At 43.4% G+C, this 24,559-nt stretch overlaps 1 protein-coding gene across 1 annotated transcript in view; it reads left to right on the top strand.

Annotated features, from left to right (window-relative positions):
* Nucleotides 1-24,559, top strand: part of Tbc1d8 (TBC1 domain family member 8) — a 115,646-nt gene that overhangs the window by 36,002 nt on the left and 55,085 nt on the right. The window contains exon 2 of the mRNA XM_031367289.1: nucleotides 20,537-20,647. Coding sequence (XP_031223149.1) covers nucleotides 20,537-20,647 — 111 coding nt within the window. The remainder of the gene's footprint in view (nucleotides 1-20,536; nucleotides 20,648-24,559) is intronic.

Below are 24,559 nucleotides of genomic sequence, written 5' to 3'. Positions count from 1 at the left end.
GGATTATGGACCTACCTTTTCACACACACCCCAGTGCTAGGATTATGGGCATAATTTTTCAAACAAACACACACACACACACCAGTGCTAGGATTATGGGCATACCACCAAGTCCAATTTTGTTCTAATCTAAACTCAAGGCTTTGTGCTTGCACAGACAGCACTTTATTGGCTGAGCCATATCCCCAGCCCTGTGTTACTTATTTACAGTCCCCAGTCTCTTCTGAGTGGCAAGGTAGGAAATCAGCTTGGATCGGGGGCAGGGCTGGTCACTCTTGAAGAAAGTTAGAGGTTAAAATAGAAGTCAGGGAAGCATCTAGAAAGAGCTTAATGGGTGAGTGGGTCAGCACAGTGGGTCGGACCATCAGGACTGCTGATAGCCAAAGCAGGAAGGGACGAGCGAGAACTGTTCTTGAGAGTCTCGGGAAGAGCTGTGCCTGGTCCTGCTTTGCCTTGGGCTGTGCAGAGAAACTGTGGCAAATACTTGTCTATCCTGGATGCCTCTGGCACTTCATTTGAAGGCTCTGTTAGAGTTTAAAGCCAAGTTCTTTGTCAGGTCTGGGTTGTTTCTTCATCCCACCAGGCCCATGGCATCATACTCTTAGAGACACAAGTAACGATTTTGTAACAAGAAATGATCTCTGCTCCTACAACACCAGAATGTGGCTTAGATCAGGCAAGGGCCATGTGGATAGACAAGCTTGAAGGGTTCACAGAGTTGCACACGCTCCGTGTCTACAGTCCCAAGCCTGAACAGTCCTCATGCTTGGACTGCCTGTCCTGGCGGTATTCTATGCAGGATGCTCACAGTCAATGCCTTTTGAGCATTACATCATCCTGCCTAGCTGGCCAGGACAACAGCATTCCTGCATTTACTGTGAGGCAAAGCAGAGGGCTTGGACTCTACCCAAGGTTATTTACAGACTACACACAGGGGGATGTCAGGGTCAGCTGCATGAATTCTTACTCAGATCTTGTTCTCGAACATTTTCAATTCCTCACATGTAGATGTGGACTAGGCCAAGCTTACGTTTATATTTGAGTTCAGATATTCTGATTGTTGGAGTTTCCAGCCCTGTGCTTTCTACGCACAAACTGACCATCATGCTCATCTTGAAATGTATCATTCTGTAGTATTGAACACAGTCCCATTGGTATGCAAGCTTCACATTGGACTTTCTCAGATTTATGCTGCAAAATGAACTCTGTTCTTGGCTTAAGTGATTTTTAACTCGGGGAAGAATATTTCAGAAGCTTCTATCTGCTCTTTAATTGCGTGGCTATAAAGAATGAGCAGCATATGCTGCCCTGTTGTATGTATGGTGGCACCCACCCTGCATCCCCCTTTTATTTCCTGGGAAAGCTAAGGACGACTGCAGAGATGTTAGTCTCACTTATCTGAGGCTTGTCATGCAGTTGGCTGGCCATACCCATGATGTCTTTGCCGTGTTGCTCTTCATGGCACACATGTGCACATCTTCTCAGGGCACACATGCACATATCTCTCAGGGCACACATGGGCACACACTCTGGCACTCAGGCTAGAGCTTCTGCTTTTTCCGGCAGCTGCAACAGGTGCACTATGGCTGTGCGTCTCCTTAGTTATGAGAGATGAGCTCATTTGGTGGCTGTTGCTAGGCTGTTGGGTGTGAACTGATTACCACCTGGTGGCTTTGCCTGAGTAGCCTGCTGCTGTCAATGAACAAAACGCTGCACCTCTTGGTTTAGGGGAGACTTGGCTGGAACATAAAGGTTCACATCCAAAGGGATGTGGAGTTATATAGAACGTTTTTGGAAAAGTGCTCAAAGTTTAGCGTTTGGGTGTGGGCTGTCACTTAGAGTAGGAAGGATCCGCCCGTGAAAGATCCTAATCTTTCCCCTAATACTTTTATGAGTTAGTTATGAGGAACTGCTTTTGGGGGCGGGTAGATGGCTGTGAGATCTTTTGTTTGTTTGCTTGTTTTGTGTAACATTGTTTCTCTGTCAAGCCCTGGCTGTCCCTGACCTCAGTCTGTAAACCAGTCTGTCCTCAAACTCACAGAGATCTGCCTGCCTCTGCCTCCAGAGTGCTGGGATTAAAGGCATGAGCCACCACTACCTGGCCAGCTACGAGATCTTTTTGATTATTTGTGACTAATGAATTTAACATTCTTTCCCATTCTCATGGTCTGTGTTCATGTTAGGCCTTGAACCCAGGACCCTATGCATGAAGATAAGTGGCTAGCTACCCCTAGCTCACCTGGTTCTTGAGTTTTCTTTTCTTCTATACCCTCAAACACAGCTCACAGCCACAACAGCTGAACCAAACAGCCTAATAGGAAGACAGACCCAGCTTGGGTTTCCCCCCATGGTGCTGTAATACCCAATGAACATACTTTGACGGTTGCTGTCAAAGGAACCATAAGGACAGGAATCTCTTCACTCAGGGTTAGGTTATGAGGATAGACTTTTCCATGTGTGCTCAGATTGTGTCTTGAGCCCAAAGCCATTAGAGACCCACTTTGTTTAATACAAAGGGGGAAAAAAAAAACTAAAAAAAGACTAAGGCATAAAAAAATACTAAAAAAAAAAAAAGACTTCAGGCTTTATTGAAATGCTTTGTGTGGGGGTAAAGGGGGTGGTGAATGTCTCCATTAGAAAGGGGGTTGTCTCACTGTGGGGCTAATTTTGGTAAGAGCAGAGAACATTATCACAGTGCCTGTGTTAAATTCAAGGCCCAACACTGAGATCACGAAAGCTAAAAAGCCATGGGATGGTTCCTCCTCGTGTCCCAGTTGGTCCCATGTCATCTGAAGCCTGATCCCAGAGCATCCGGATCCAACAGGGTTCAAAGGACGATGGCACCCTCAGTGAGTTCTTAGTAAGCCCTTCCTTGGATTCTCATTATACAAGCTGTCATCCGACATCGCTCTCAGCCAGAGTTGTTATTCTAAGAGCCTAAAAATAGGAGTGTTTTGCTCACTGGAATGCCAGGAGGATTTTCCCCGCAGTGCCAGACAGAGCCATTTGGAGCCTCTGCTGAGGGGAAACCACCCTGCACCCCACAAGCTGCCCTGCTCTGAGGTCCCCTAAAGAACAGTTGTTAATTTGTGCATGTTGGTTTTAGGATTGTTATCCTAAATCGTTATCTCTGGGTTTTTTTTGTTTTTTGTTTTTATGTATTTGTATGTGGGTTTGTGCACATGAATGCAGGTGAATGAAGCCTGAGGTATTGGGATTCTCCTGGAGCTGGAGTTACTGATGATTGGCAACCACCTGATGTGGGTGCTGGGGACCAAACTCTGGTCCTCTATAGACCAGAGGACTCTCCAGACCATTTATGCATCTTTTAAAAAACCAGAGTCTCAAATATTCCAAGCTTCCATGCTGGCCTCGAACTCTTGGCCCTCTTCCCTCCACTGTGTAAGTTCTAGGATTGCAGATGTGTGCCTCTACACCACCCATAGCTTCGTCGCCTTGTCTTTAAACAGTCTATGCCTGTCAGGACAGACTGGCCTGTGGGTCCAGCAGTCAGGGCCAGTCCTAGGCCCCTGACACTTCCTGCTCCTCAGTTGTTTCATCCCATTTGTAAAGTGGTGCCTGTGAGGGCTAGAGGGGAAGCACACCATGTGTAGGGTGTTAGTGTCCTAAAGTTACTGTGTGTGCACGCCACGGTCAGGGGTTGTGCGTTAGAGCTCTGCTTTATGCTGGCTCTACTTATGAATTCTGGCTTTGGACTCACTCCTCTTCTCCTGCCTCAGCCTCCCAAGTACTTGTTTTTGACTGTTGTGGTCAATATTATATGGGGGTTTCTACCCTACCTTAGCTCATTTAGTTCCCAAATAAAAGACACAAAACCTTTATGTTTATAATAAACCTTAAAGTACTAGAACTGGCCAGGTATCAACCCTCTATGCTATTTTGTCTAACTTCCCTGTCACTTGCCATGTTCCATCTGGGCCACTCCTATTTCAACAGGCTGGCCCTCATGGCCATGCCCTTACAGTCCACACACCCCATGGGCTTTGTCCTTCTTCCTTCTTCCTTCTCTTTCTTCTTCCTCTTCATGGTCCCTGCCTCAGACCCCCAAACCTGGGACCCGAAGCCCTGCCTACCTCTCTTCTGCCCAGCTACAGGCTGTAGGCATCTTCATTAACCAAGTGGTACTTGGATGGGAAACACAGTGTGTAAGATGTTGGTGTTCTAAAGTTACTGTGTGTGCACACTGCTGTGTACACACCTGGGGAGCAAGGTTCATAGAACTATGGCTGGTATACGTGAGGATCTGCTCCTCTTGGAACAACCAGACCTTGGGTTACAGAGTTCAGCATTTGAATACAAAGCATTTGAAGACCAAGCCTTTGCATCTGACTCCTTTGGAGTTATAGAAGTCTTTCTCTTGTGCCTTTGAAAGTATCCCTTTGCCATTCAGACTCCGAAAAATTAGCCGACTGAAGAAAAGTTTCCAATTTGCCCTTTCAGAGCCTCTGTGTCTCTGCACTGACATCACCTTGCCTCCTTTGCATCTTCTCTGTGGTTTGGTCCCATTTGGAGGCTGTATGCTGAGTGCTCTGGCTGCCTGGCATGGCTCCTGCTCTGGCCATGAGTTTCAAGTGGCTCTAGTCATACTTATGTCTCTTCATGGCCATTGGCTGGCCTGAGTTTCCTTATCAGGTTTAAAACAGCTGTGGAGTTACTGAAACGGTTGTCATGGTAACCCAGAGCTCTTGCTACCCCAATCCCAGTTTCTCCTGTGACTGATGGTACAGTATGCCTGTTGCTTATGAACTGACACTGGTGTATTACATCAGTAAGCAGAACAGCGGCTCCAGTCCTTGTGTATGTTATGTTATATCGTAAAGGTTGCAGATCAGCTGACCCTAAATAGGCAGTTAATTTCCCTGGCGGCCTGGTATGAACACAAAGCAGGGCCTTGCCAGGTGAAGTAAGTGGTGTGCCAAGGAGCTGATACAAAGTCCTGAAAGAGGACTCTCACAAAGGCAGGAGGTTCAAAAGAGGTCCATGCTGGCCTCAAAGGTGGATGCTGGCACCTCGAAGATGGAGGCTGGCCTGTTAGATCTCTACTCTATGCAACTGTGGTAGTAAGTTTGTTTGAATTTCCCTAGGCCTTTCTGTTTCAGAATCCCATTCGGGGTAACATTTGGCTTCCTGAACCTTTCCTGACTTTGATAGCCATAAGATGACTGATTATGTGTTCTTGGAATATCCTTCAGTTGGGATTTATGGAATGGTTTTCTCATAGCACATAGACTGAATGATTGGCATTTGGGCAGAAGACCACAGAAGTCAAGTACCTTCCTATCTCTTCATAGCAGCACTGTACACAGGCAGCATGATGTCACTGATGGTGTCATCACAGAGCTTGTCCCGTTTCTCAGCTGTAGGGTTGCCCTACTTTCTATATTGTTGGTGTACATGTGTGCATGTGTGTTACTGTGTGTGTGTTGTGTATGAATGTGTGTGGTAAGTGTGAATGAATACATGTGTATGTGAATTTGTGTATATGTATATGTGTGAGTGTGTGAATGTATGAATATATATGTGGTGTTTGTATGTGTGTGTGTGCACGCATGCATGTGTATGTGTGTGTGTGTATGTTGTATGTGAATTGTGGTATGTGTAAGTGTGAGTGTGAGTGTGAGTGTATATGCATGTATATGTGTAAGTGTGTATGTGTGTATGAGTGTGTGTAAATGTGTGAAAGTATATGTGGTGTGTATATGTGGCACATGTGTGTGAGTGTGTATGAGTGAATATGAGTGTGTGTATGCCTATGTGTGTGTGCTGTGTGTGTGAGTGGGTGGGTGTGAAAGTGTGAGTGTCTATGTGGTGTGTGTATTTGTGTGTGGTATGTGTATGTGTGTGTGGTGTGTGTATGTGTGTGTGTGTGTGTGTGTGTGTGTGTGTGTGTGTGTGTGGTGTTTAGTGCTTCTATAATGCCAGGAACTACGGAATACTCCAGGCACATCTAGACTATCTCCTGCCATAATTCCGGAAGGAACATTTTCTCCATTCTTGGGCACAGACCCAGTAATTTTGGCAACAGCTTATTTTATTGGAAAGAGGTACCAGAAACCAGATCAGGAAGATGCGTGCCTACTCACCAATTCTGGATCTAGGGGATATGTGTACACATATTAACACTTGTATGTACACATATCTAGACATTGTTTTAAGAACATAAGATGGTGGCCTGTAGCTTACTGTGCAGTCCAGCTGGCCTTGAACTGCAGCAATGAGGCAATCCTCCTGCACCAGCATCCCAAGCCCTACAATTACAAGAGAATGCCACTGTGCTCAGTGTTGTATTTCTCTAAGCAATGGTGTCAGTGATCTGCAGATGAAGCCGCAGGGAGGATGTTTGCACATACTGGGCTATGTGTTATGCAACAATGGGGTGTGTTGTAAGAGATACGCTGCTGCTGCTGCTATTCTCTAACACTGGAGCACACTTAACACACTCGGGCACTATTACTTTTGTGTATGTATGGTAAATGCTGTAACTTACTGCTCCCAGGCTACAAACATGCTACTGTACTGGAAACTACGTGTAGCTGTAACCTAGTGTTATGTCTAAATATTGGAAAAGGCACAGAGTAACAGGATGGGTGTCCTACCTGTGTAGGGCACGTGCAGTGGGTGAGATGTGCAGTGCCAGCATTTGCTTTGGAGGCGTTGAACGACACTGTCCCTGGGGGACAAAAGCCTACCCACCCCAGATAGGGAGCCTGTAACAGACCGAAGAGTAAGGATCCCACCACATCCAACTTAGTGAACTAGTGAGTTTTATGGTGGGGTTATTTACAGAAATATGGGTGAGGGGTCACCTATAGGAGGAGAAATGACTCAAGACAGCCGCATCACCAGAGGCCCACCCCAGCATGGGTGACAGCTCGTGGAGCCTGGAAACGTTGAGCGCACTGCAGGCAGCTCACCAGGGTGGAGAGTGACCCTTCCTGATAGCTCAGTTGGCCCCATCTAGGCCGCTGGATATGTCTTGTCTGTGAGTGTCCCTCAGCTGCCCTTTCCACTTATATAAGCTTGGTGAAGGAAGGGCCTCGTGAGCGTGGTCAGTTTCAGGGAGTTTCTGAAGCCCAGTTGTTTACTTTATGAGTTTAAGGTGCTTTCTTGTATGATGGATTATATAATAATAATCATTATTATTATTATTGTTAGATGAGGTGGCGTATTCCTGGACAGATCACGCCAAGCCAGCACAGTTCTCATGTGAGAGGTCTTTATTGACAGAAGCACCCTTGAAGGGGGGTGGTGAGGGAAAGAAGTAAGGAAGAGAGAGAGAGGGAGGAAGCACACACATGAGCGAGTGAGTAAGCTATGGGTCAGGGTCAGTGTCTTTTATCTGGGCTCTGACATAGGTAACCCAGGTGTCACACAGGTGATGCAGGTAGCACATGCGCAGGGAGTGCCATGGCAACGGACTCAGCCGGGTCCTGTTGCCCAGGGATGACATCATTGCTGAGTTCAGAAGTTGGCTGTTAAACAGCTTCTGGCTGTCTGTGAACAATTCTGATGCTATCATCATCATTATCATCGTCATCGTCATCAATCATTACTGTTTCAGTTCACTTTAGAGCAGTGGTTCTCAACTTCCCAATGCTGTGACCCTTTAATACAGTTCCTTATGCTGTGGTGACTGCCCCCCAAGCCCCCAACCTCAGCTTCTTCACAGTTGCTACTTCAGTAAAATTGCCATGGTTATGGATTGTAATATAACTATTTTCCAATGGTCTTAGGTGACCCTCTATAAAAGGGTCATTCAGCCCCCAATGGGGTTGGTACCCGCAGGTTTAGTACTTCCTGTGCCTTAAGGAGTTCCCCCCAAATTGGGCAGTTTTAATCTTGGAGGGAAGTACTGTATAACAGGGCAGTCTGTAAGTATGCTGGGAGCTCACGTGACAAGCCCTGAGAAGTTCACCACCATGGATCCGAGGCATGCTATGTATGGGCTGTGCCAAGTCTACATCAAAATACTTCCTTTTTTCAAGAGCAATTGTCATAGTTCACAGTGCAAGTTTTGTTGTTTATTTGTCTTGCTTTACTTTATAAACAAAAACTTTTGTATTGATACTTGGCTTAAAACACAGTTTATCCTTAGTCTATAAGCCTTCCATATCCTAAGTTTTATTATGTACATACATGTATATATGTTTTATGATATATTATGATATATATATATATGCTTTATGATTAACATAAAATCATAACATCAAAACTATCAACTTTTATTGACACAGCCTGTTGCTCTGGATGGACTTTAGGGAAGTACAGAGAACTGTCACCTCTGAATTACATGTGTGCACTCATGAGATTGAATGAGTGTGTGTGTGTGTGTGTGTGTGTGTGTGTGTGTAAATATGTGTGTGCTCATGGGAGTACAGGTGGTGGCCAGAGGAGGGGGTTGGCACTAGAGTTATAGGCTAAGGTCAGCTCTCTGGTGTGGTTGCTGGAACTGAATTCCTCAGTCACCTCCTCCTATGTTGATCAGTTTGCCTTCCTTTTTCCCTCCCTGCAACAGCTGTACCTGCTCCTAGCTGCTGGGTCCTCTCTCCAGCTCTAAGAGTGGGGCCTTTTCTGGCTCTCTTCTGAAGACTTGCCTGAGGCTCTTACTATACCATTGCCTCTCTGTTTTCCTGTTCAGAGGTGTGTCCCTGCTGTTGGCTGAGCTTGCTTTTTGTACCATAGACTTGCTTATAAATGGGTAAGTAAGTTCTGTGGGTTCAGCTCTGCCTTGATGAAAACCTTTCATTGTTTTCCTCACGGAGGGATGTATTCAAATGTTTATCACAGGACTTGTGAGTGCAGTTGTGAAGGCTGAGCACTTGCAGCACAGGCCAGTGAACTATCAGTTGAAAAACTAGAGAAACTGATGATGTAGCTGGAGGCCTGGGGTGAGGTGCGCTGGAGTAAGTCTGGGAGTCTCAAGGCTGGAGCCTCTCAGGCTCAGGAATCCTAGTGCAATAGGAGGAGGCCCCAGCTGGAAAAGGCAGGAGTCACTTTTTTTTTTTTTTTTTTTTTTACTTATGTTTCTCTGTTCTGTGTGGGCCCTCAGATGACTGGACATTGCCCTCCTAGGTTGAGGGCAGATCTTCTTTAGTCAATCCATGGATTGAAACACCAGTTTCTTCTAGAAGTATCCTTGGGGCTATGTCCAGAGACAGTGCTGTATAATTAGGTGCGTAGGCATTCCTTTGACTATAACCAGTGTGGCAGTCGTCTGTGTCTGTAGACAGTCAAACAGGATCCGTGCTTGTCAGTCACCTCCTCCCATGTTGATCAGTCTGCCTTCCTTTTTCCCTCCCTAGAAACTTCTGCTTTGGCATGGACAAGGGTGCTCGCTCTGCTGTTCTCTTCCTTGGTGTTTCATTTCTAGCAGCTACGTGTAGTAGTACCAGGACTGGTAAGCCATGCCCCATGGAGCACATACATACATACATACATACATACATACATGCATACATACATACATACCCCATGGAGCACACATACATAAACATACCCCATGGAGCACATATATACACATATGCATGCATATACATACCCCATGGAGCACATACATACACACATACCCCATGGAACACATAATACATACATACATACATACATATATACATGCATATATACATACATACATACCCCATGGATCACATACATTCATACATACATACCTCATGGAGATATACATATATATACACACACACACACACATACCCCATGGAGCACATACATGCATGCATACATACTTACATGCATACATAATGCATGCATGCATTCTTTGTGTTTCTTCTCCATTTATTTCCAGTTATACATGAATACAGTTCATGCTCACCTCAGTGAGTTAGTTCACAAATCTCTTGTACAGTTAAGATTGTAGGTTCTTAAAAATGAGTGAGGATTGCTCACAGTCATGGCTGTCGATGTGTTCTCTGTATTTTTTTCTGGAACCTATATGGCTTACACTTCATGCTTCAGACTGTAAGTAGGCTAATTGAGTTAATTTTTGTGAATGATGTAAAGTCTGTTGTCTGTGTTAATTCTTTCAGTTAAGCACCGGTTGCTGAAGGTTCTTTTCCCATTAAGTGGCCTTTGTTCCCTGTCAAAGGTCAAATGGATGATTGATGGCATCAGTGGGGTCTGTTTCCCCCCTTAGACCTGTGTGACATTCGATCATCATAGCTCTGCCCTACCATCCGACTGTGAATCATCTTGAGTCTCTTGTAGACCTTTGTGTTTTCCTTCCAATGTTACAATCAGTTGTCAGTGTTTATAAATAGCATGCTGGGGTTTTTAATGGTGTCAAATTGCATCTACAGATAAAACTGGGAGGTGCCACCCCCGAAATAGCACAGAATCTTTCACTTAAATTTCTCTGCTCTCCACTGGCACTTTGCATCTTATGCACGTGGATCTGTGCCTAGTAGTCCAGCTTGCACCCAGCTCATACCTTTTACTATCACCCAGAGTGGCTTTTGTTGTTGTTGTTGTTTTCCCTCAGAGCCTCGTATTCATTCCTGGCACACAGCAGAGCCGTTTCTGTCATAGGTGACATGGTGTCTTGCCGTGACTATACTTTGGGTTATTGGTCCCCTAAGATACGCTGGGTGTTGTTGAACAAGCATGTCATTTGCGAACCAGGCTTTATTTTCTCTTCCCTCTCTGGCATATCTTATTTCCCTTTTCACTTGGCTTCGCCAGTTAGGACTTTCAGTACGGTGTGAGTGGGCGTGGCGTGAGAAGGCATCCTTGCCACATTCCTCGTTATTTGTAGGAACTGTGTTTCAGTTTCTTGCCACTGAGCTTGATGACTATAGGGGCTCTGTTTGTGTTGAGAGAGATTTCCAAGTTACAGAGATTCCTAAGTCCTAGATGGTTGGTTTTGTTTAAACTAATCATGAATGTTAGGTTTTTTTTTCCAGATCCTCCTTCTGTACCAATTGACACAAGACTTTTACCTTAATGATACATATTTTCTAATGTATATCGAGTGAGTCGCAGTTGCCTATGGAGTTTAATTCATTTTATATAAGTGTTGGACTTGTTTTTTTGTGTGTGCGTTTGTTTGTTTTTTGTTAATGTTCTGTTGAGGAGTTTTTGCATAGGACAGTTTTTTTTTTTTTCTGGGAGTTTTATTGATTTGATTGTTTCAGGAATGCAGGGTTCGCTATCACAGTAGAATGCACACTACACAAGTATTTACTGAAGGAGATCGTAGAGAATGTCATCGTTGCCCCTTAAGGTCGAACAGTATTTACCATGAGCACATCTGAGCTGCGTAGTTTTTCAGACCCTCTGTTGATTCGGTTTCTTCACTAGATACAGGTTTGTTCAAATGCCGCACCTCTCCTTATGAGTTTCACTGGTTCATTTCCTTAAAGGAGCGTGTCATTTTGTGTAAGTTGCTGAATTTAGAAGTGTAAGGTTATTTACTGTTATGCCGTTATAGTCATTAATTCTAACCCCTTCCTCCCAGGAGGGTCTCAGCATCGTGGACACCGCCTCACCCACACATGACCTGGGACTTTGACCTGCCTCCACCTATGAAGTGCAGGGATTATTTAGGTTTGAAACCTCATACCTGGCTTGTGCCATGCTGGGGATCAGAACCCAGGCCTTTATCAGGCTGGCAGACACGGCTGTGTCCCTGCCTCTCCTCCCTTTATAATATTGGTTACTTGTCTTTTTCTTCTTTTTTCCCCCTGGATCTAAGTAGGGCTTTAACAATTTTTAGTGATCTTTTACTGTTATTTTCTTCCCTATCTTTTAGCTTTTATTGATTTTTCTCTCTGATTTTTTTTTTTTTTTGCATTAGGATGAGATTGTCCTTCCATTTTCTAGTGCACTGGCTTAGGATATTGATTCCGGGTGTTTTTACTGTCCTAACACATGAGCCTGGTGTTCTAATTTCCCTCTAAGCAGAAGGCAATTACACACTGGTCTAATTTGTAAAATTTTACTTACATGTAGTTAAAATACTTTTAAAAATTCTCTTGAGGGTTTTTATTTGACGTATGTTTCTTGAAGTTGTCTAATTTCTAAATTTTGGGGGATTTCACAGCTTGCTCTCTGTTCCTCGGCGTCTGGTTTACCTCTGCTGTTGCACAAGGGTATAATCTCACCATCTCGAATCCTTTCAGATGGCATTGCTGTTAGGTCCTTGGTACACATCACTGTGAACTTGAGATGCACCGGCTGGTGCTGACGAAGGATTTGATAAGCAGATTAGATTCAGTTGACTTAATACTGCTTCAGGAAGCTGTGGACTCACTAGCTGTGTGCAAGCTTGCTCTGCAAGTTACTAGAAGATGGGCATTGATGCCTCCAACTAGGATACAGGTCTCATCTCTTTCCCCCACAGTTTACCACTGTTGTCAAAAATATATAGATGCCCCATCAGGTGTGTGTGTGTGTGTTAATGGTTACTGTACGGTCCTTCAGGATCTGCTCCGCTAGCATTTCGTAATGCCACTCTTTAACCATTTCTGTTATGAAATCTGTTTTGTCTAAAATTTATTTACTCAGTTTACCCCCTGGTCCTCTTCCTTCCTATCCTATTTCTCAAATAGAATCCTACACACACACACACACACACATACACACACACATAAACATGCACACATATACACACACATACATGCACATAGATACACATGTACACACACATATATACAAACACATGTGCACTCACATACACATATACAAACACATGGTGCTTGTACAGCCATGCACACACACATGCACAGACATGCATGCACATACACATGCACACAGGTGCATCCCACACACACACACACATGCTCATGTACACATGCATGCACTTGCTTTGATGATCCTGGCTTACTTTGCTCAACAATGATCTTGGGTTCCATCCATTCTGCAAATGGCAAGGTTTTGTTCTTTATGTTTGTTGGTTTTGTTTGTTTTGTTTTGTTCTGTTTCATGATAGGTTTTGTCTGAATAGTGCTAGCTATCCTGGAACTCACTCTGTAGACCAGGCTGGACTCAAACTCACAGGGATTTGCCTGCTGGGATTAAAGGCATGCACCATCACCACTTAGCTCCTTATGGCTTTCAAAATCACTTTTAGTTGGTGTATTTAGACCCAAACCAAGTAAAGTCATAAGTTGATTTTATGGCTAAATAAAACTTTATTTTGTGTATATGGTGTATATGCCACATATTAAAATCCACTCTCCTGTTGATGAACGTGTCTTATCTATTGTGCATAGTGTATTAGTAAACATTAAGCGGGATATGGTGGCATGCAGCCCAGATCCTCAATACCTGGGAGGTAGAAGGACGAGAATTGTGGGCTTAAGGTCATTCTGGACAAATCCAGTGAGGTTGAGGTGAGCCTGGGCCACGTGAGACCCTATCTTAAAATAAAATAAGCTTGGGTGTTCAGGTGCTATTTTCTTACTTTTAACCTTATTCGGTATGAGTCTTAGTTGCTTACAACACAAGATTTGTCATTTAAAAAATACATACTGGGAAAAAAAAAGAAGAGTCACTTTTAGTTGTTGTATTTGTACAAAAACCATGTAAAGTCATAAGGTGATGTAGTAGAGGTAATTTCTAACCTTTTTTAACTTCCCACTACTTTTATCCTATTTCAAACCCTTTTCTGATTTTAACTGAATGCCATGTATGAGCCCATTTGTTTGCTTTTCTCACTAATTTCTTTTCCTGGGCAAAGTCTAGTTTTCGATCCATAGGAGTCTCTCTTTCCCTAAAGAAATCTTGCAGGTTGGTTAGCTGGGAATCTGTTTCCTGATTTTTGTTTAAAGACAAGTATTTCTCTTTTAGGATATATATTAAAAAAAGTATTATTTTATGTGTGTGAGTGTTTTGCTTGCATGCATGCCAGTACACCTCATATGTGCAGTGCTCCCAGAGGCCAGAAGAGGGTGTCAGATCCCCTGGGACTGGAGTTACAGATGGTTGTGAGCCTCCAAGTGGGTGCTGGGATCTGAACTTGGGTCCTCTGGAAAAGCAGCAGTTCCTTTACTGCTGATCCATCTCTTCAGCTCCCTCCAGGATTATAAAAAAAAAATTAATATTATTATTATTTTCCAGACCGACTCTTGCTGTATATGCCAGGCTGGCCTCCAGTTTGTGTTCTCTTGCCTGTGCCCAAGTGCTGGATGACTGGCATGCATGGTTGTGCCAAGTTCTCTCAGTTTTAAGAAAGATTTTGGGGCCTGGCAAGATGGCTCAGCGGGTAAGGGTACTGACTACTTTTCGGAGGGTCCTTGAGTTTGGATCCCAGCAACCACATGGTGGCTTACAACCATCCGTGATGAGATCTGATACCCTCTTCTGGTGTGTCTGAAGACAGCTACAGTGAATTACGCCAGAGCGAGCAGGGCCGGAGCGAGCAGAGGTTCTGAGTTCAGTTCCCAGCAGCCACATGATAGCTCATGGCCATTTGTACAGCTACAGTGTACAGTGTACTCGTACACATAAAATAAAAATAAATAAATAAATCTTAAAAAGAAAAGAAAAAAAGAAAGGTTTCACTGGGTGTACATTTGAGGGCTGGCTGGTAGTGTTTTCTTTCTCATGAGCTTGGGTCCCTACCAGATCGGATTACAGGCCACAATGCCTTATGCAGTTCTTTCCGTTTTAAAGGATAATCTGTCTGGGTGTGGATTTGCAAGTTGGCTTTTAAATCCTTTCTTAAGAGTTTTCCTCTCTCTACTTAAATTTACTGTGCTCTTGCCTTCCTGTGGGAAGGGTTAACCTGTTAAATGCAATTATTACAAACCTGCCGTCTATAACAGCATACCCTGTATCACTTCTATATCTCATTGGCTGTGATTTACGTCCAAGAAGGTTTGATTCTTACCTACCAACAGACATGGTTATGTGAGCCAATTGGTACTGCGCTGGGTAACTAGGAACCAAGGGGATGGTCATCTAGCTGCATTTGGCACCGTGTTTCAAGGTTGGCTATAGCTGTGTCTACCATAGACATATACTATATACCACACCACCACGGAAACGTGATACCAGGGCTTTCAGATCTCTCCGACGCCCTTTGCCTTTGAGCTCCTTTAAGGATTTTTCAGATGGTCTGAGTCAGCATTCTTATCCACCATCACTGAACTAGGAACTTTGGGGAGTTGGTCAGTAACCAGGAAGGTGAGGGTTATGTGATCATGCCAGTAAATTGCAGACATGATGGGCCTGTGACCTTCGTATGTGTTCCTTGGTTATCCTCTTTCTGCCTTTGGGGACAGAAAAGCCAGGCCATGCTAGTCTCAGACAGTGTAGCTTGGATAAGGCAGTGGCCACTCCTCCATGGAACTCCTCCTTGATGGAGAATTCCCAGAGGCCATTGCAAATCCTTACTCTTCACCTTCCCAGCCTGGTTGCCTGACATTAAAGCCCAGGCAGGTTAGGGGGTTCCCTGAAGACTGTAGTCTTGGGATTTTTCTTTCATGCATGCAGACCACACTCCACGGTTACCAGCATTACTGCTCAGTTGTCCTGGCGTCAGACCGGGGAAATCTACTGCACTTGTGACTGGATTCTCCTAGTGTCTCTAGATTTCAGGGTTGTGGTCTGACCTGTGACCTCCCTCAGCTCTTTGGCGAGTTGAGGAAAAGTCCCCACTCCCAGGCTGCTCAGTGTTGTTGTGTGTGAATGAGAGAACTCCCAGGCTCTGTGGAGAGTGGAAGTCCCCTGTGGCTTTCAGCACACAGCTTTTCCCACTAGCTGAAGGGGCTGGGTCCATGTAAGACATCCTGACCTTTCAAAAGCACCTGAATCTTATAGAGGGAAATAACCACTCTTCCCAGCCAAAAGAATCCCTGCTAGAAAAGTAGAAAGTGGCTGCTCTGAGCTGCTGCTCAGCTCTCCTCCAGCCTTATTTCCATGATTCCTTGCGTTCCTCAGGAGGCTGGGGTGATAGCTTGGTGGTAAGTGCTTGCCTAACATGTATACAGTATGGATTTAGTCTCCAGCACTGCCAATCAAACAAAAAATGAAGTTTCCTGTGGGTTCTATATCAGTCTTGGAAATGCCAAGGGTACAGGCAGGGTAGGTGGGAAGCATTTAGACCCTTTCTAATTCTCCTCAGCTTCTCTGTCACCACCCTATCCCACTTTTGCTAGGCAAACGTGTTCTATCAGTAGTCTTTTGCAAATACGCCTTTAGCCCTCCCGCTTAGCAGCTGCTGATTAAATTTCCTCTCAGGAAAGGCCCTGTCCTGAGGACAGCTGCTCAGCCACCTGGACTATGGGAGCACCCAGGAAGGAGGTGTGGTTTCTAAGTAGCCTGAGGAATCCTGGGTGTAAGGGCCCATGCTCTTTATCCTTCTCCTGAGGAGGTCACTGAGTTGGGCAGAACAAGGAGCTCATAGGATAGTTGGAGGCTGGATAGGGTCAGGAGAGGGCATCTGCCAGGGAGGTTATCTTGTTTACAACAAGATTGATTGATAAGTAAGCTGGCTAAAAGTAATGAAAGCCAGGCTTGGCGAGTCATCCTTACTTAGAAGGCTGAGGCAGGGAAATGGTTATTTAGAGGATACACTGACCTTGCTCAAAAGGACTTTCTCAGTGTTGTGTTTGATGCAGTTGCAAGTTGCAAATTTTGTGGAAAGAATACTGATATAGTAGATTGTAATATGAAGTACCAATATAAAGCTCATCAAAAAAAATATGTATATATATACATACATGTATGTATATATATATATATATATATGTGTGTGTGTATGAATACAAATAGAAATGTTAAATGTATATATACATGTGTACATAAATATATATGCACATATTATGTAAGTATATGTATGCCTATGCATATATATATATATACACATATACACAGCACATATCTTTGTGTATATATAATCATACATATGTATATATCTACATATATACACACATATGTATAAAGTGTGTGTGTGGTGTATGTGTGTGTTTGTTTGCTTGTTTGTTTTTCAAGACAAGGTCTCACTTTGTAGCTCTGGCTGTCCTAAAACTCACTATGTAGACCAACCAGGCTGGCTTCTAACTCACAGAGTTCTGTCTGCTTCTGCTTCCTAGGTGCTAGGATTAAAAAATGTGCCACTATGCCTGGATTTATAATCATATATATATATATATATATATATATGTATATATACATATACATATATATATACACACACACACGCATATATATTAAAAGAAAATATTTTTAATGTGCATGGTTGTTTTGCTTGCATCTATGTGCACCACATTGCAGTACCTGTAGCAGCCAGAAGAGAGCTCTGAATATTGCAGACCTGGAGTTATGGGCTGTTGTAAGCTGCCATGGGAACTGAACCCTGGTCTCTTCTGTCAAGAGCAGCCAGAGCTCCTAACCAGCTTTCCAGCCCTCATAGACATAGTCTCTAGCTTTCCCTACTGAGATCCTGGTGTGAGCACATCTGACTGGTTTTTAAATGTAGTACCTCAATAAAGAAAAAAGAACTACTTGGGAAAAATGACTAGTGCCAGGCTGGGAGCAGAGATGGTACATTTATTGTGCAACAGAATAGAAAGAGCAATGAAGCCATGCTGGAAGGTCACAGACACTTGCTAGAAGGGGCTCACTGGGATAGTATGAGTGTCCAAGTAAAGTGGGTGGTGGTAGATTATAACCCAGGTTTGGAAGCAGGACGCACGATGAGGCCATGCTGATGTAAATAAGCTGAGAAGCTGAGGATTTCGGGATTTATAGTTTGTCTGCAGGAGGCTTGTTCATTACAGAGGAAGACAGGATACCGAATACCGTCAGAATGCAGAAGCTGACAGCTTTAAACAGCCTGCTTTAACCAGTTTTTATTTATGTGTGTATGTGCACATATGCACACCTGTGAAGGAAGGTACCAGCAGAGGCCAGGTGAGGGCTTCAGTTTCCAGCATTTAAGGGTCACCCAGTGCTCAGACTCCATTCCTCAGGACAGAGCAGCAGGCGATCTTAACCAGCAAGCCACTCTCCAGTCCCAAACTGTCAGACCTTTAATCATGTGACTAAGCATGTGAGGAAGGAAACATTACCAGGAAGGAGTTGAGATCCTTCCTCTGATAGCATGTGATGGAATGGACATTTGTAACCACTATGATCATCATCAGAGACTGATAGCTACCTCAGGCAAACTGAAACTGTGGGGCATACTACTGAAAACGAGCCAGTGATCTTCAAAACTGTCAAGGGCATGAAAGTCAGAGTTTCTAGATGCCACAGACAATGGCTAAATCCATCACGTGACTCTGAACTGAACCCATTACAGTGCAGATAGGTCCCCGCATCTGAGAGTTGGACTTGGGTTTTTTTATTTTTTCTCTGTATGGTGTGGTTGACCTAGGAGTTTACTTCAAGCTTGAATTTGAATCTTCCACTGGATATGTGGTAAAAGCCTCATGGGATATTAGACAGTAGCCGGCAGCTCCAGCATCCAGCCAGCCCCAAGCTCATGAGTGGTGCTCTCCCATGGGTTGTGCTGCTGAGCCAGATGTGCAGTGGGTTGTGTAGTCAGTAAGAGTCCCTCAGGCTGGTTCCCATGTGGGGATGGACGATTAGGTGGGAGCAGATGCAATTGTCTGCCTTCAGCACAGGGCACATCCATCACAGTGGAGAAACAATCACTCCTTTGTGCCGTGTATATGTCTGTGTGTGTATGTATATATATATGTATATATCATGTATGCATGTTTATATGTATATATCACATATCTGTATACACATATGTATATATCATGTATGTGTATATATGTATATGTCATGTATGTGTGTATATATCTATATACAATGTGTTTTGTCATTTATGTGTTTGTATATGTATATATCACATACATGTCTATATATGTATACATATATGTGTGTAGACACATGTACATATACATATACACATACATACACACATAGACACACATGTATACATAAACACATACACTCACATACACACACACACACATGTGCACATGTGTCCACAATCTGTGAAGGGCTTGATGATTTTTCCTCCCTCAGCATATTTCTGAGGCTCATGACAAAGTAGTAACAAGAACATTACATATACAGTGCCTTTTATAGTACAGGCAGCACTTGAAGTAACAGACATGTTAATTTATGTAATTTTCTCAATTATTTTTTCAAGGTAGTTAATCCATTTCAAATCAGGGGACCATCTACACACAAGTTCAAGCAACTTTAAGTCACACAGCTTGAAATGGTATTGCCGTTTTAATGAAGATCTAATTTGAGGAATGCTCCTCTTGTTTCCTGGGTTTTATTGGCATAGCTGATGCCTGTAGGCTCCAGATGCTGGTGAAATGGGTGGGGCTGTCTCTCATGAGAATCAAGGAGTTGCTGTGGTAAGATGCCATGGACAAGGCAACTTATAGAAGTGTTTATTAGGGGCTTATAGTTCTGGGGGGTTAGAGTTCATGACCATGAGAGTTGGGACAGGGCAGCAGGCAGTCAGGCATGGTGCTGGAGTGGTAGCTGAGAGCTTGCATCCTTATCTACAAGTAGAAGGCAAAGAGAGCTAACAGGGAATGATGTAAGCTTTTGAAACTTCAAAGCCCATCCCCAGTCAAAGCCACACCTTCTAATCCTTCCCAAACAGTTCTGCCAGCATGACCAAGAATTCAAACCTATGGGGACTGTGAAAGGACTTTGGAACTTTGGATGAGAAGAGCCACTGTTCAAAGCATAGTGAGCTGTCCTGTAGGAGGTAGGAAGATAAAGAATGTCGAGAGACATGCAGAGGGTGGAGGCCTGGCTCGTGACGCTTCAGAGGGAAGCAAAGACTCTATCGGGCCTTTTCTGTGGAGAGTCTGTCGTGTCAGGTCAGCTGGAGCTGAAGAATTGGCTGTGATTAACAAGAGACCAGAGCCACTAAAGTGAAACCTTTGCTCTGCTGGGACACTGGATGCTGGTCAGCTGGGGCTGAGATGCTAGCAGCAATTAAGAAGAGGCCAGGATCATTGAGGTGAAATCTTCTGGGAAGTGTTTCCTGAGAGTCACACACAGGCACTATGTTCCAGATGTGTACAAAGTGAAGTGGGCCATGAAGAACAGCTTAGGCTTGGCACTATGAGAGGCCAGGAAAGGCTATGGGTGAAGATGCAGCCCAGTTAGCAGTTGGAGGCTCAGAATTAAAGGGGTCATGGAGAGCAGTTGAGGCTCAGCACAATGGAGGCAGCCCAGGAGAAGATAATAGTGAGAGAGCAAGCCAGTAGGCAGCATGCTTCCATGGCCTCTGTATCAGCTCCCATGTCCAGGCCCCTGCCCTGCTTCTAGTTCCTGTCCTGAATTCCTTCAATGATGGACTGTGATGTGAAGTATAAACCAGATTAACTCTTTCCTCTCCAAGTTGTTTTTGATCATGGTGTTTCATCACAGCAATAGAAACCACGCTAAGAGAGGGACCCATTCTCATTCAAACCACAACAGCTCTAAGCATGGAGTAGATGGGTGTGTGCTGGCTGCCTGGCCTGGTCTGGTCTGCCCTCTCACAAGTGTCCTTTCTCCTGTCTCCTTTAAGGTCGCCTTGTGGGTGCTCTGGACGCAGTGCTGGATTCCAGCGCACGGGTTGCTCCATTTCGGATTCTGCTTCAAGTTCCTGGGTCCCAGGTGTATTCTCCCATAGCATGTGGTGAGTTACTGAATGGATCAGACATTTACTGGGCCATAGCCACTGGTGAGTTCTGTTACAGTTGGAATGTTCCCGACCCCTATGGTCGAAGCATGCCGAGTGTCTGCATGTCCGTGGTGTTTGAAAGGTAACACCTCTGGAGCTGCTTAGCAGTTCTTGCTTCCACTCACACCAACCTCTCTTACCCTCCTCCTCCTCTTCATCTGCATCTACTTCTCTACCTACTCTCCGCCTCCTCCTGTTTTCTGTTTGTTTTCCTCATCCTTCACGTCTCTGTCTCACTTCTAACCATCAAAAGTACATAAAAGCTGAGCGTTTGGGCATGCCGGGTTTTGAGTGCTATCTCAGAGCACTGGTATTGCTCCATATGAACTGAGCTATGTTCTACGTGATCTTGCCTCTGATGTAAGTGTGTGCCGGATTTTTACACCCACTGAGGTGACCTAAAGGCATAGTCTGAGGGCTATAGTTACTTGTTTTGAACAAGGAGTGAATGCACAAAATATGCACAAAAAAAATGCATGCTGCTCTGCCGGGTGCTGGGAAATTTAGACCTCACCCCATGCCTCCACCCAAGGTCCTATTCTTCTTGCAGGTGCCACTTGGTGTTGCATTGAGCCCCTAGGGTCCTCCAGGACAGAAGTGTCACATTCAAAGATGCACTTTATCAACAAAGCCTAGTGTCTGCTTTATTCTATATGAGTAACATACTCTTATTTACAAGATAAGAAAATCTCACTGGAGACTCTTTGAACACTGGATTGCATGTTAATCTGTCTCTGTGCGTGCACATGGCTGTAGTATTTTTAGCTCTGCACTGGGTACAGGAAACTTTGCTCATTGTCTCCTGTTCACCAGCCATACTGGACTTTTCCCTCTGAAAAGGCTGAAATTTGACAAAGCTTCTCATTCCCACCCAACACCCCATCTAACTGCCGTTAACATCTGGGCACACTCCTGTCTGCTGTTTTGTTTTCTAACTAAGGCAGATCTCTCCAATTAAAAAAAAAAAAAAAAAAAAAAAAAAAAAAAAAAAAGGCTTTATAAAGAAATCGCCTCTATTGCCTCTAGCCACTCTAAGTACCTTTTGGTTACACAGATGAACTTCTTTCTGAACAGTTTTCTAGTGGGTCAGAGAAAGGTGACTCCAAAGGAGGAAACATGTAATTCTGTAAAACTGGAGTTACCTGACAGGGCTGTTTTATAACGAAAGTGTTACATTTAGTTAGTTTCCATGGAAACAAAGAAACTAAAGAGGAACAAAAATTGCTAAACTTCAAATGTTTAACACTAGAGATTATTTTTTTCTAAAAGGTTCCTATAAGGTTGAGGCCAGGGACTCTCTTTATCGGTATGAAGTTAGAGTTGTAGTGCGTGAAAAACATAGTTTCAGTTCTAACAGTGAACTTACAGGACAAGATTGCCAGCATATTTCCTCTCCTGCTTCCCTAATTCTCATAAAAAAGAACTATTGATATTATATCACTAGTCCCATTCAGACCTGATATTTTCCATAATATGATATTTCCCATAGTAATTTTTGATGTGTGTATGTTGATATGGGTGTGGTTCTTTGTACTGTATGTACAGAGGCTAGAGGCTCACACCAGATGTCTCCCCTACCCCTTTGAAGCTTGGTCTCTTACTGAATCCAGACGTCTCACTAGACTAGACTGGCCAGCAAGCCTGAGATATCTGCCCATCTCTGCCTGCTGGATCCCAGACCTGAGGGTGCAGACTCTGTTGTACTCAGCCTTTATGTGGATGCTGCTGATCTGAACAAAAGTCGCCCTGGCTGCTGTTGTGTTGCACAGCCAGGACTTTACCACCCACCGAACCAGCCCCCTCTCTCCAGCTCCTGTGTTTCTGTTGTTGTTTGTCACAATTCCTTATGTAGATTTAGTACTCACAGTCAGCTATGACTTTGCCCACCCGGAACCTTTACTTTGGTTCGTTTCCTTTTTTCCTTTTTCTTTCTTTTTACTGAGTAGCCCTGCTGGCCTGGAACTCGTTGTGTAGATCAGACTGATTGAGCTCACCGAGGTCAGCTCGCCTTTGCCTTTCCCAGTGCTGGTGTGAGCCACTGTACCTGTTCCCGTGTTGTTGCTGTTCACTGTCTGCTTGGGGAGATTTCTTTTTTCTTTTTTTCTTTCTTTCTTTTTTTTTAGTGTCTTTCTTTATTTCTTTTTTTATTGATTTAAGTTTTATTGCATTATGATGATAGACATACATAATTTCAATTTATCTGAATGTGTTAACATTTAAAAACATTTTATGTAAATAGAATTACATCACATTCTTCTTTCCCTTTTGTACCCCAACTCCTCCCAGTGACCCCCCATACCTTTCATTTTTTTATTTTGTCATATTCTTTAAAATTTATAAAATATTGTACAATAAAAATGAGTATTATAAAAGTTGTTTGATATAAAACAATTAATTGAACAGTCTTATGTAGATGCTTGTCTACAGCAATACTAAAAATACATGTTTTTCTCAATATAAATTTTAAATAACTCCAAACATATTAACTATATATTTTAAAATAATGCATCACTACTAGTTGTTTTTAAATGAACATAAATAGATAATGTCTTTTTATTTGTTTGTTTTGTTTTGATTTTAGTAGAGCTTAAAATCTTGACTCTTACTGTGGTACATGCCCAAAATAAGAACAATTTTTAGACATTGGGTTCCATTGTAATAAGGCTATACTTCAATGACCCTCACATCACCATAGGGTTTTACCTCCATAGTAGCTAAGCTGAGAGTTAACAGTTCTGATGTGCCACAGAATGAATTGTAGGCATGATTTTTGGATACAGATTTCCTGCTATGGCCACAGCTATTTGACTTGAGTGAGTGTCTTCATTCTCAGCCCACAGAGAACAGGTTACATTCATTTAAGAAATGGTGTGTGTATTAAGATGGTCTATTCATGAAGTCATTCACCAACTGTTTCAATGAACAATGGTTCTGCTTAGAGGGTAGCACAGACATTAGGTGTGGGTAAGAATCTGGTTCATTGGCTGTGCTGATTTTGAAAAGCATTCATCTCAGAGAAAGAGTAATTTATAAAGTCCTCTTCTTCAAAATTGATACAATAGTTGGAAATATCAAGCAAAGTATCCAGTCTTGCTCTTTGTTGTGAGATTTCTAGTTTCACCCGTAATGTATCGTAATGTATTGCAGATGTCTTGGTCTCTGAGGGTTTTCACACTTGCAGATGTCTGCCTTTGGCTTTTGGCTTTGAAGTACCAAGTTCAAATGTAGTTGTAGGCCGCTCTAGATTTGGTGGCTGCTGTCTTCATGGTCTTCTAGTGTTTTATGGGACAACACAGATCTCTGCTTATCTCATTGCCCGCTCCCCATGTGTGGATTATGTGCTTTTCAAGCACGCAAGACTGCTTTTACCACCAGGCTAGAATAATTTGACTAGAACCTGATACTCCTCTGATCTCAGTAGTAGGTTAGTCGTTTTTAAACACATTGTGATTTTTTAAATCATTGCAGGGCACTTTTGCTATAATCTCATGCATGAATTTTGTTTTAAAGTTTTGTTTCCTCTGGCGTTTATTGCATATTGGGGAGCTCATGTTGCTGTTTCGCTTCTATTTGTTTCTCTTTAGCTTGTTAGGTCTGTTCTCTCCATCTAGTTCATAATTCTTTCTTGAGTTAATTCAGTTTTTGGCAATATATTCTGTACCTTCCTTTTAACTTTTGTTATTGTTGTTTGTATGTGTGTGTACATGTGAGTGTGAGCATGTGTGTGTGTGTGTGTGTGTGTGTATGTTTGTGAGTTGGTGTTTTGTTTTGTTTTGTTTTGGTTTTGGTCAAATTTTGATCAGTAGTTCAAGGACTCCAATCTCCTTTTCCATTTCATCTGCTTCATCTCCTCTGAGACTTCTCATG

Source organism: Mastomys coucha, unplaced genomic scaffold, assembly GCF_008632895.1.
Source record: "Mastomys coucha isolate ucsf_1 unplaced genomic scaffold, UCSF_Mcou_1 pScaffold14, whole genome shotgun sequence".
In the NCBI taxonomy this organism is placed as follows: domain Eukaryota; kingdom Metazoa; phylum Chordata; class Mammalia; order Rodentia; family Muridae; genus Mastomys; species Mastomys coucha.
This window is presented reverse-complemented; position numbering and strand designations above follow the sequence as displayed.